The 12387-nt window shown below is 37.5% G+C and overlaps 1 protein-coding gene and 1 pseudogene across 1 annotated transcript; one reads left to right on the plus strand and one right to left on the minus strand.

Annotated features, from left to right (window-relative positions):
* Positions 1 to 289: 289 nt before the first annotated feature.
* LOC104595941 (dehydration-responsive element-binding protein 2C-like) lies at positions 290 to 1069 on the plus strand (annotated as a pseudogene).
* An 8638-nt stretch (positions 1070 to 9707) lies between these two features.
* On the minus strand, positions 9708 to 12327 carry LOC104595691 (Leucine carboxyl methyltransferase). The gene is made up of 2 exons (XM_010256545.3): positions 11539 to 12327; positions 9708 to 10529 (listed from the first exon to the last, which is right to left on the minus strand). The coding sequence occupies exons 1-2, from the start codon at positions 11924 to 11926 to the stop codon at positions 9901 to 9903; spliced, it is 1017 nt and encodes a 338-aa protein (XP_010254847.1). The 5' UTR covers positions 11927 to 12327; the 3' UTR covers positions 9708 to 9900.
* Between the last annotated feature and the right edge of the window lie 60 nt (positions 12328 to 12387).

Genomic DNA, 12387 nt, shown 5'->3' on the forward strand with positions numbered 1-12387 from the left:
ATTATTTATATATTATCTTAAAGTATCTTTAACTTGTATGATAATGATCTAAAACCTCTATTACCGTTAATTTTCCATCACACTTAGTTCACATGAGTGATAATTATTTTAAAATTCCTAAAATACTCTTATTGGTTACCACGGCTATTGTAAGTTGCAGCAGCAGCGGTAATTTTGGTATTGTCGTCACAGTGGACAATGGCCACTGCAACTTCCCAACGGAGCTCTCCTCTTAATGGTGATGATGATTGGGGAGAACTACTGTTGAGGCAAAAAACAAGTGATTCCCATGGAGCCGGCTTTGCCTAACTACAGAGGCGTCAAGCAGCGGACATGGGGAAAGTGGGTCGCCGAGATTCGAGAACCAAACAGAGGAAGCCGGCTTTGGCTAGGAACCTTCTCCACTGCTTCGAAGTTGCTCTTGCTTATGATGAGGCTGCCAAAGCCATGTATGGGCGCTGTGCACGTCTCAACTTTCCTGCAAGCTCTGCATCGATGGAATCCCCATACTCAGCTACCACTTCATCCAGCTATTATGAAGTTTGCTTACCTGAGGAATTGAAGGTGAATCTCCCAACGGTAGAACCTATGCCAAAGCAGTGTGAGTCGTTGATTTACAGTCAGCCTTGCACTGTAACGGAAGTAGCTGTGCCATCACCAATGACAACTAGTTAAGCAAAAGCCAACGGAAGAGCAGCCTGTGGAACCCATGAGTCCTGATCAGTTCGAAGGGTACGGGATCACCCAAGGACCAATAGATTCTGGTCACTTGACTCAGTTCAGTGAGAGTGGATGCAATCATTTTGATGATGTGTAGAACTTTTCATTGGAATAATTGTTTGATATAGAGGAGCTATTAGGGATGCTGGGTCCAAATACTCCTGGGCTAGGACTCAAGAATGAGTATGATCAATCAGGTGGCTCTGATCAATTGCAGTGTGGTAGTCCATCGGATTTATCGTATCAGTTGTTGAATCCCATTGAACTGGATGGAGATGAAGGGTATGGGCTATACGAGTATGACGAGCAAGGATTGCTTCAATTGGGTTTTCCTTATTTGTGGTTTTAAGTAGTTTCTTGGATGACTAAACTGATTCTAAGGGAGTAAGGGGGGACTCTGCTTCAGCTTCTGATCTGTACCGAGTCCAGTTGTATATATTTTCTTTTTGGATCTTCCGCCTAACTGTTGGAGTTGACGGATGTAAGCTGATTCTCTATTGGTTTTTTAGGTTGGAGAATTCGACTGATATTTTTGCTTTCATCCTGGGAGGTGGACTTAAGTTTTTTTTTCCCTTTTTTATTTTTTATTTGTTTTTTTTTTAATTCAAACTGATACTGCTTTATTTTAGAGGGTAACCGGCTCTTGGGTGGAGTTTCATTTTCGTTCTATAGTCGTGGGCTTCAGAATTTGAGTCGATGTGGAAGGAACATATTGACCAAGTTCACACATGTAGATATGAAAACCTTTAGTCATTCCAATATGAAGCTCTGTATTCCACTACCCTTTTGCGCTGGCACTATGGTTTGGTGCTTTGGGTTGATTCTAACATTGGGTTAGACCTACTTACCAAAAACAAAGGAGCCTGGATATATCTATGATGACTTGAGTTCTCTGGTTCTTAATCGTAGTAATAACACGAACCAAGTCCCGTCTGATATTCGGCGGTCGTACTCGGCCACCACTGTTTTATACAACCCAGCTGGGAACATAGTAAACGTTGTTCGAGAGTCAACCACCATTTTGCCATATTTCTATTTGGAAAAAATTAGAAATCAGAGGTTCTTCATCAGTTGGGTTTTATCTTTAAAATTTTATAAATAGTGAAGGGCAAATTTGATATCTCATTTTTTTTGCTAGTGTTTACCAACATTTCAATTGTAAATAGTAAGGGTAGAATTAGTCAATTTTGCAAACAGTAAGGATAGTTTAATAGATTTACCCTATAATTATTTACAACGGTGTCACTAAACTTCTACCTTTTTTCATATTTGTTAAAAATTGTTCTTATCTCTCATTTTATTTACAATTGAGTTGTGTTGGGCTGTGTCATGCTTCCCTCCCCTGCTATACTTCAAGGGGTTGAACCGGCACACCCCTCGGCCCGAGCCCATGTAGGCCTGTGTCGTGCCATGGATCATGTTGGTCCGTGGGTCAAGTCTTAGGCCAGGTCGGGCCAAAAACGACGAATCGAGTTAATCCATGTTTTTTAAAAAAAATGAAAAAGAAATAATGAAAAGTTAATATAAATTAAAAAATAAATATAACTTTAATAAAGATATTAAAATTCTATTTTATATGAATTTTGATGTATACAATTGTTTATATATGGAATAATAAATTTGAAAATAAAATTATATATTATATAATTACTATATATAATATATGGCCCGTGCCCGTGTGGGCCTGTAACGTGTCACGGGCCAAGTCTTAGGCCAGGTCAGGCTAAGCCATATTTTTTTAAAAATTTTGAAAAATAATGTAAAATTTAACATAAATTAAAAATAAATAGAAAAGATCTTAAAATTTTATTTTATATGAATTTTGATGTGTACAATTGTTTATATATGCAATAATAAAATTGAAAATAAAATTATATATTAATATATTATATAATTATTGTATATAATATATGATCCAAGCCTATGCGAGCCTGTGAGGTTGGTCCATGGGCCAAGTCTTAGGCTAGGCTGAGCCACGAATTGAGCTAAGCCATGTTTTTTAAAAATTTTGATGATCTTGAAATTAAAAAAAAAAAGATAAAAAATTAAAGAAGATCTTAAATTTTATTTTATCCTAAGCCTGCACGGGCCCATACCATGCCACGGGTTGGGCTGGTCTGCATGCCAAGTCTTAAGCCAAGCCAGACCACAAATCGGGTTAAGCCTGTTCATGGGCTTAGTAGCCCAGTAGTTCAATCTGACCCATTAACAACGATAAATTAATTAATTAAATAATTTGAGATAGCATTTACCAATCTTGTGTTGATAATACATAACATTTTATTTATTTATTTACTTATTTTACTAAAATATTTAATTAGTTAATAATTTAATTATCTAGCAAATTATTATTGCTAGCAAAGTAAGACATAAAATCGCGTATATATTTATATATGTTTACTCTCTCACTTGATTGTCTATTTATTTCATTTATTTTATAAAATTATTTATTTATTTATTAAATTAAATTAATTATTATTTAACTATTTACAATTATTCTACTATATAAAACAAAAATACAATGACAAAAGTCATCTCTCCCTCTTTCACTCTATTGCTTGATGGCCATGATTAAATTAAATATATTACTATCCATAAAATTGTATTTATTTGAAATATATATTTTTTCCAATAAACTTGTAATTAAAAAATTTACCTTTTGCAAATTTTTCCTATGTAATAATTTACCTTTGACAAGTCACTTACCATCATGTTTTGCCCCTGCAACACAGGGCCTTCGCTAGTGGTTGTATAAAAATAAATGTTGATTAGTTGAACGCTGACCCACTCGTGATTGATTACATAGAAACAGTTCAACCTTTGGGCTAGGCTTAAAAGTTAAAACATTGATTAGAAGTCTCCAAGATGCATGACTACTTGCAAGGAGCTTGCTTGATCCCTTCAAAGTTAACTAGGGCTTTCTTAGATGGTTTCTTAGGTTTCTCAACCACCCACCCTGACACCTAGAGTTAATTGAACTAGTCTCACGAGGTTTTTAAGTCAAATATTTTATTAGTTAAATTCGAGTTCCAATAACTAATTGAACTTGTTTTGGCTTTAAAAAACAAATCACTAGTTGTACTTATCTTTAGATTTGAACTTCATTAGCATCGAACTCGAATCAAGCTTAATCAAACTTGAGTCTGAACGGTTTGATTAAAGCTTAATTTGATTCCAATCATACTCAGATTGTCATACAACTTAATCTTAATATTGAACAATAAAGTTGTTAAATATAAAAATAAATTGGGGATAAGATAGGGGTGCTCACGGTTCAGTTAGTTGAACCATGGGCCTATTTTTTGAAACCTAACCATTATTACCAGTTTCTAAAAAACTGATAGCCGAAACCAAACCGAGTCGATCGGTTAACTGGTTGACCGGTTTGGTTAACCATCGCTTTTTTATATTTACAATATATATTATAAAAAATATATAACTATACAAAAAATATAAATATATATAAAATATTATATTTTTAAATAATAAATTATATATTATATATTATAAATATATATTCATTAATTTATAATATATAAAAAATATATAATATGCATAAATATACATAAAATAATAAAATATGTAAATATATATATATATACACTAGTCAGTCTGATTAATCACTGGTTATCTATATTGGTTATCTGAAATTGATCCAACCGATTTGGTTTTACTGAATTTTCGGTTCAATTTCGATTAATTCTTCAGCTCGGTTTAGTTTTTCTATTTTTCTTGCCCACCCCTAAGGTAAGCGATCTTCTCTACGAGGTTTGACAACAAAACAAATGATGCTTATTACCATTATAGAGGCATTTAATGTGACCATTTATTGATAAATTGACATTTCGATCCAAACTAAGTACATTATGTATAAACTTCACAAACTTTTCTTTAAAATCCAAATTGCTCATACAAGCCCAAGAGATGGTAACATAAATTAAATTTGATGAGTTTCTTCCCTAGTCGATAAATTAAGGGTCTATTTGGTCACATGAATGGGGCTTTGGAATTGCACAAAATTGGAATCCTATTTCCGTTAATGGTAGAACGACATTTCCCCCATTTGAGAGAACGAGTATTCCCTCAATGATAATCCATTTTAATCACTTCAGATTTAGATTATCATCTAAACCAAATGGGTAAGAAAAATTGATCATTCCGATTATAACCTCGGCTATATATGAACCAAATGGACCCTAAGTCTATTAACTAATCAATCTCTATGTGTTTGATATATTTTCTAAGAACAATGATAAGAACAAGGGTATTTACAAATTTGCACTATTTCAATTTTGACATTGTCAGCGACATGCACCAAAACTTAAATATTTCAAATATACCATAAATAATAAAGATTACTGGATATTAAATTTTCCATTGTATCCATACATATCCAAATACATTTTTTTTTTTAAATTACATCTTTGATATTCTAAATTTTCAATACTTTATAGCTTTCACCTAATTTTACATCACTTAGGTAAAAATGTGGTAATTCTCTTAGGCTGTGTTTGGTAGAGGTGTAAATTCAAAATTACACTGATGGAAAATTTGATCCCGGCTTAGTGATCGATGGAAAATTGAACCAGGGTGTCCTGGAATTCTTCTCTCATGTTTGGTTGTTTTGATGTAAAAGTGAAATTCTGTTATGAAACTCTGCTTTGCTTTGAAACTCAGTGCGAGCATGGTGGCATAGAAGAGCCTCGAATGGATGTTCTCAGGCTTGGGGAAGGAGAAGGAGATAATAGCAGTGGAGATTGCTCGAAAGGTTCACAAACTAAAAGACACAGAGGAGTTCCTCAACGATGATAAAGCACAGAACAAGATGTTATTGGCTAAGGTCCAAGCTTGCGCTGCCAGAAAAAAGACTGCAACTGTAGAAGATGAGATGACGAAGGGAACGTTGTTGCGCTGCAAGAGCATAACAAGCTTTTCTCACAGAATCTCCTCAGATCCTTAAATGGGTATCGATTCTTGATGAAGAAGCTGAAAGAATCATAGGATACTCAAATGCAAGGAAGGATGGCAAAGATGGGCTGGCAGTTTCAGGTGGCCTCAAGAGGATTCAGTATTTCCGGCAGCGAGTCGCAGAATGCAATGAGCAATAGAGAGGATTGAGGAGGAGCTGGTAGAGTTGGAAAATATTTTCCAACGGTTAGAGATGAAGGTTTGCAGGTGAGGCAGTTCAGCCTGTTAAATAAATAAACCTAAAGGCTAGAGCCGACCTTAGTGCAGGAAACCGAAACCCTTTGCCTTAGGCTCGGTTTGGAAGGAGATATGCTCTGAAACTCCATGGAGTCAACATCGAGCCCGCGGATCTTTTTCTCCGTCAACGACAATGATTTCATCTCCATAAGCTTGCACTCTGAGTATGTTAACGGCCGGTGATAGGATGTTAATGGCCGATGAGCTCTTCTTTGGATGGAGACCATTGGATGGAGGAGGTTTCTCACGATCAAAGGAGAGGAGGTCTTCTCACCCTCTCTTCGACTATTCATATAAAGGAGACCATTCAGTGGAGAAGAAGGAAAATTTTACAGAACTGGGGTGTAAAATTTACCCCGATTCGATTTTCCACCTCAAACAAACGTCGCCTTAGTATAAATGTTGTGACAGGCCAATGTTGAAGATACCTATAATAGGAGGCCAAGAGTTTAAATCATATCTCAATTTTTTTTTACTATTTATATCACTTCTTATAAAATATATAAGATATTTGACGACATGTATTCGGGTTCATATTTGGATACTTAGAGTTGGCAATGTGTAATGTTTGAATGTAATTGGGTTTAAGTTTGAAGGAAAAAGGAAGGAAAAAATGTAAAGGATATCCTAAATTCAAAACCAAAACATGATAAACGGATAATACTAATCGGACATTTGAAAATTCTCGCAAAATTGCCATCCTACTGAATGAGATCAAATCAGCCCCTTATAAGATTGTCCCTCACATCGTTTCAAAACATATCTCCGCCCTTTATTAGAAACATCTCCGAGTAATGTATAAAAAATGATAATGTTATCATCAGGAGATGTTATTAATACACGGCGGGAATGTGCTGTGGGAGGTGATTTGAACTCCCTACAAATTAAGAATTTGTAATTCAGCAACGAGGGTATGTCCGCGGAATCCGGATTTCCCACCTATACTTACCCACATGACATAGCAAGGCGATATATTATCAGAAGATTCAGAACGAGCTTGACCTAATTCTGCTTTTAATTTCAATTTTCTCTCTCATCCTTCCAGCCCGCTGCCGCCGCCGCTTTCTCCATCGGCATCTGAACGGACTTCTCTTCCATCTCTACCTCCGCCTTCTCCGAGCCCAATTATTTCTTTGCTCATGCAACAGGACCAAAGGACTTACTGAGGGAGCAGAAGAAGAACTCTCGAAGTTCCCGGGCATCGTCTGTCTCCTGCCAAGTGCTTCCTCCTTTCTCTTCAACCATCTCGATAGTTATATTATTATTTTTTTTCTGAATTACCACATTAATTTAGTCTGATTTCAACAGCAGCAAGTGATTCTGAAGGATTGTATGTTCGTTTATGCCATCAACTTAATGTTGTTTTGTAATCACTTGTCTCTATCAAAACTCCTTATGATTTTTAAAAGCAGTAAATGATTCTGAATAATTATAGAGTATCAGCTGCAATGCTATGAGCAGCCAGCAACTCCTAACAATCAGAAGTACCCAACATTATACAATATCGCTTACCTCCCTGGACAGCACATACAACAACTCTTCCCTATTTGCACCTCTAGCCAAAGAGTTTGTTATTGAATTTGTAGGTCTTTGAATGCACTGTTCAATTTGGAATCCAAAGATGGCACCTCTCTAATGGAACGGGGATGCACTCACGAACTAGACATTTCCTCCATCCGTCCAATTACCATTTGGGAGTTTCTTTCAGTCTCCGGCCTCGAAAAGCCTGAAGACACCGCCAGCCTCAGCCCTTGAAGAAAAGAAAACATCTCAGCGCTGATAAAAACCCTATTGCCTAAAGGGTCCGAGTTAAATTTGTCATCTATAAACACCCCTCAATCTCGAAAAGGTCTCAGTTCCCTCAAATTGTAGCCCCCAAAATTCGGCTTTACTAAATTCATTTAAGAGGTAGACCAAGGAAATAACTGCCGAACTGGTTGTCACTCTTCTCGTCAAGGAGGAAACCGCTATATTCCAGCCTCTAAGGCTATAATGATTTTTCTGGGATGAACACGAAACCTATTATACTGTTTTGTTATGTCACATATTGCTATAGTTAGGTTGCAAATGGGTTCTTATTTCTTAAAATAGCAGAATATCTGCCAGACATGGAATATGGATGCATTTCTTTCTTTCTGATCAAGCTTAGCCATGGTTTTCTCAATGCAATAGGCTTGCAAATTCTGTTTAATTTTGAAGAATTCATCCTCATTCCTTGATAATGACAATCCTGTAAGATTTGTAGCTGTAATCGTGCTAGGTGATCTTATAAGTCAGCAATTTTCTACCCCTTCCAATGATTTGTATGCTTTATGCTACATGATATATCCTTTTCTATTGTATTATTTTATTAAGCAACCCACCCCTAAAGAAAAGAGATTTTAGCAAATGGACATAACTAAAATTATGAATCTGTTGCCGTCTCTGTTGTGATGGCGATCCTTCCATACCCAAGTACATTAACAAATTGATTGAACTTTCAGGGATACATCCCCATACTTGATCTTTCATTATCGTGCGAATTCATTCCATATACATACTCTTTCAGCTTGGAGTTTTGTTTTAACTTATCTTTTTCCTTTTCTTTTTCTTGGGCTTCTATAAGAATCTTGTACATGAGAACCTGCCTCTACTTATCTTTAGTGTTTCATTTGATGTAGGACGACAATTCAAGCAATACGGTGTATGTTTGAAAACAACATTGGATATTGAATTGTCCAAGGGAGTACTTCAGTCTAATCAGGTTCAACTGATAATTTTCTTAGGATAGACTGATTATATTTTTTGACAATTAACTGAGTAAATATTATAATCAAAGAAAACTGCACTGCACACTCAAATAGGCAGCAGGTGAAAAATATAAAGCAACTTCCCAAAACTTTGGGTCCAATACAGCCATAAGAAAAGTAAAGACAAAACATATACAAACAAAAGCACACAAAAGCACCGTTTTCTCTACTTCCCCCATGCATATAAATCTGCCTCTATCATATGAACCATGCCAACAAACTTTTTCTACTCATTGAGGACAAGTTTGCTCAATGCCAGTTTAATGGTGAACCAAGTATCTTCTCGTTGAAGTTTTACAATCTCATTATCTTAACAGTACAGGTAGCAGATTTTGGGCATACATCGACAAACAGATCGAAGAAGACACATTATCAAGAGTTTCAGTTGAAGAAATTGCAACTTCAGAATTCATTTCATGATTATTGCCCCAAGGAGACATCATTTGTTAAGTGATAAATTAATAGAGGCTTTGGTACCTTATAAAATGATAGAATATTGAGGGTGGTTACCTCTAAAATACATTAATACGAGTTTAGAAGAGAAGAGGACAAGAACTATAATCAAATCAGTACTTTGGGATCCATTTATAGGTCTTGAAAGGAACAGAATGACAGAGTCTTTGATAATGAGAGTTGTCATTGATTTTATACGCAGTAAACTAGGTACTAAATAAACCCTATTTAGATTAGGCATTCCAACTCCTTTAGCTAAGATCCATAAAAAAGGGTATTTTAGCTAGGAATTCTGATACAACTGCCCTCCCTTTGCTGGATTAACTTGATGGAACAGAGGTTTATAGAATGTTATGAATTAGAAATGGCTTCAAACTGACTTGATAGGCCAGACAAGTTGGCCTTGACACCCACTGATTGGATTCTCTGTCCAATATGATCCATTTCACTGTTGGAATCAAGCAGCTATAAAAACAACTTTCATCCCATGTGCCTGATATTTTGCCAATAGGCAATAGCCAATAGAGAGGGGTGAGGGAATGAATCCAAGTGAAAGAATCTTGTTTGATTCTCAACTTATTTGACAATTTAATCTATAATATAACATTATCTTACAGAAAATAACCACCACTGACTCCCAAATTCACTGAATGACTCAATGCTGTGTGGCAGTCAGTTCTTTAAATGCATTTTGTAATTCCAAAAAGAACAAGATCATCAAGTGTTCCATGTATTATGAGCTGATTTGATCGGGTGAGCCTGAGGCTTGCACCAAATACAGGCGATTGCATGGTGTTCCATCATCTGGGTGCGTTTGAAGTGACCTTGGCAGGTTGCGGAGCTTGTTGAATAGATTTAAAGGGTCGTTCATGAGTCCAAAATGGGCATCTGGGTCTCCAATCTGCGAAAGCTTAACATCAGAAAACCCCAAGGACGGCAGGAGGTGTTCTGGCCAGTCGCTATAGAAATGGAAGGTGGAATGTGCAATCATGGTTGAAGACTTGTTCATGAAATCCGCAAGGAGGATTGTGTGGGTTAATGTGCAATTAGCAGCAATTGTCTTCAGTACCTGCATGGCATTGAGGTGGGATAGGTAATAGAGGATACCTTCAAGGATCCATATGGTATTTTTCTCAGGCATGAAACCAGATCTCTGAAGCTTCTCAAACCAATCATCGTCTCGTATGTCAGCTGCTACTCTGGTTAGGGTTTTAGCCATCATTTTGGACTGTTGGTTTTCATTGCTAGACCCAGTTGCTGCCTGCAAAAGACTGGCCTTTACTTGCAAGAGCTTGGGGAAATCAACCTCAAAGACATTACTCTCCTTCAGGCAGGTCAGACGGTATGCCCTCGCATCCATGCCTATAGATGAACAGTAACCCAAGTTTTTTTTAATGTATTTGTTATTTATGGAGAATAATTTGAAAATAAGGACTGGAACTATGAAGTGTGAACTTTATTGGCTTACAGTAAGTAGAAACAAATTTCATTTATTTTTACATGCAAAATGCGGATTATTTTCCTGGATGCAAGCTGTGCACAATACACATGGCAGTTGACAAAAAATTTTATCATGAATGGGTTTTCTGCAAACTTCACTCCAAAATTGCACAAGTGAAATTCAGGCTGTGACAAACATCCTGATGAGGGGCATATTTGTCAATAGACAGGGGGATGGAGGATGCTTCAGTGATTACACACCTCTGTTTATTTCCCACTCATTGACAAAAACCCTTCTCAGGACTCAGGAGGCATGTCCCGTCCTCATGGGCAGCTATACAAAATTTGTAAGTTTATTTAATGTATTTCTGATGCTTAATTCAGTTAGTTTACGGGATATCTGATCTCTTCCTGAGGGGGAGCTGGTTTATGGTTCTTCCCTCTTTGTATGACTATTTTTCTCATTAATAAAATTTACTTTTTAGTTTTTATTTAGACCTACTGCCCTACTGGGTTGGGTAATTGGGTTCATGGGAATTCACATCTCCCAATGCATGCTGAGATGTACATGTGGGGCGCAGATGTAATCTCGGTTCATGGCGTGAAAGATGCGGTGATTACAGTCATTAGACCGTCCTGGGCCTCCTAGCCTTTTGATGCATGGGTTACTGGTGATGAACAATCTTCCAACTAAGGATAGGATTTGTATTTTGTACAATCTAATGCAATACTTAAAAGTATGTGGATAATCAGGAATTATGAACATGTATACGATAAATGCTTACAGCAGACCACTAAAAGGGATACCAGTTACAAGATCTTATTTTCTGGCAGAGAAGGAGGTGAGTGAGTGAGTGAGTCTAAATATGACATGGTAGAGTAGAGTAGGCTGTGATATATGCATTAGGCCCAATAGAGAAGAATCACCAACCTGCGCCCAGGAGAACAACTTGGGCTTCGCCATTGAAGGAGTTGAGAGTGGATTCAAGTTTTGAATCAAACCAGAGGGTTCGGACTGCAAGAATCACCCCCGACACTTCACGGGCATTACTTAGCCGGTCTTTCCTCATCTTCTCGTGAAGGCTTCGGAGGTATGTCTCTCCGGCAAGAACCCCTGCAAGGGGGTCCTGGATGACATGGTTCCACAGGGCTCTTCCGGCAGCTGTCTGGCATGCGGAGCGCTGGAGGGAGTCCCACTCATTTTCAATGGATGCGTGGAGTGCTTTAACTGTATCAGTTAACAGCAAGTCTGGGAGCTTTAGTTCTGGCAATATGGCGTCGTCGTCTTCTGGGAGCTGTCCATTCTCTTGTTCTGACATGTCTCAGAAGGGCATTTAACCTCACCGGTTTTGAAAGACTTGAGAAGGAAGGAGATAGTCCTCCTCCATGCATATATAAAGGATCGAGGGAGAATGTTTGGTAAAAATAAAGGGGGATAGGGAGGGGATAAGGAAAACAGAGCCACACATAAACATCGTTTGAAAAATCCAACACCCAACGCCCAAGGCAACGTATGCATATTATGCTTATGCAGGGGTCTTTGCCGCGATAGGAAGTGGCGCAATCAGGCTGTCTGTCTCTCTGGCTCTCGCGAATCGCGAGCCAAGTCACTTCCTTTTTCGCTGAGAAGTGAGATGTGAGAAGAGAAGGCGACAAGGCACTATCCCCCGGAAATCTCTTTGCCACACCCAGTCATTGACACACACACGGACACACTTCATCCAGTGGTGGTGCTGTGATGGGTCCATCTGTCAAGATGTGTACCGCTGCACGTGCATAT

The sequence above is a fragment of the Nelumbo nucifera genome, chromosome 5, assembly GCF_055504915.1.
Source record: "Nelumbo nucifera cultivar China Antique chromosome 5, China Antique-T2T, whole genome shotgun sequence".
Lineage (NCBI taxonomy): Eukaryota > Viridiplantae > Streptophyta > Magnoliopsida > Proteales > Nelumbonaceae > Nelumbo > Nelumbo nucifera.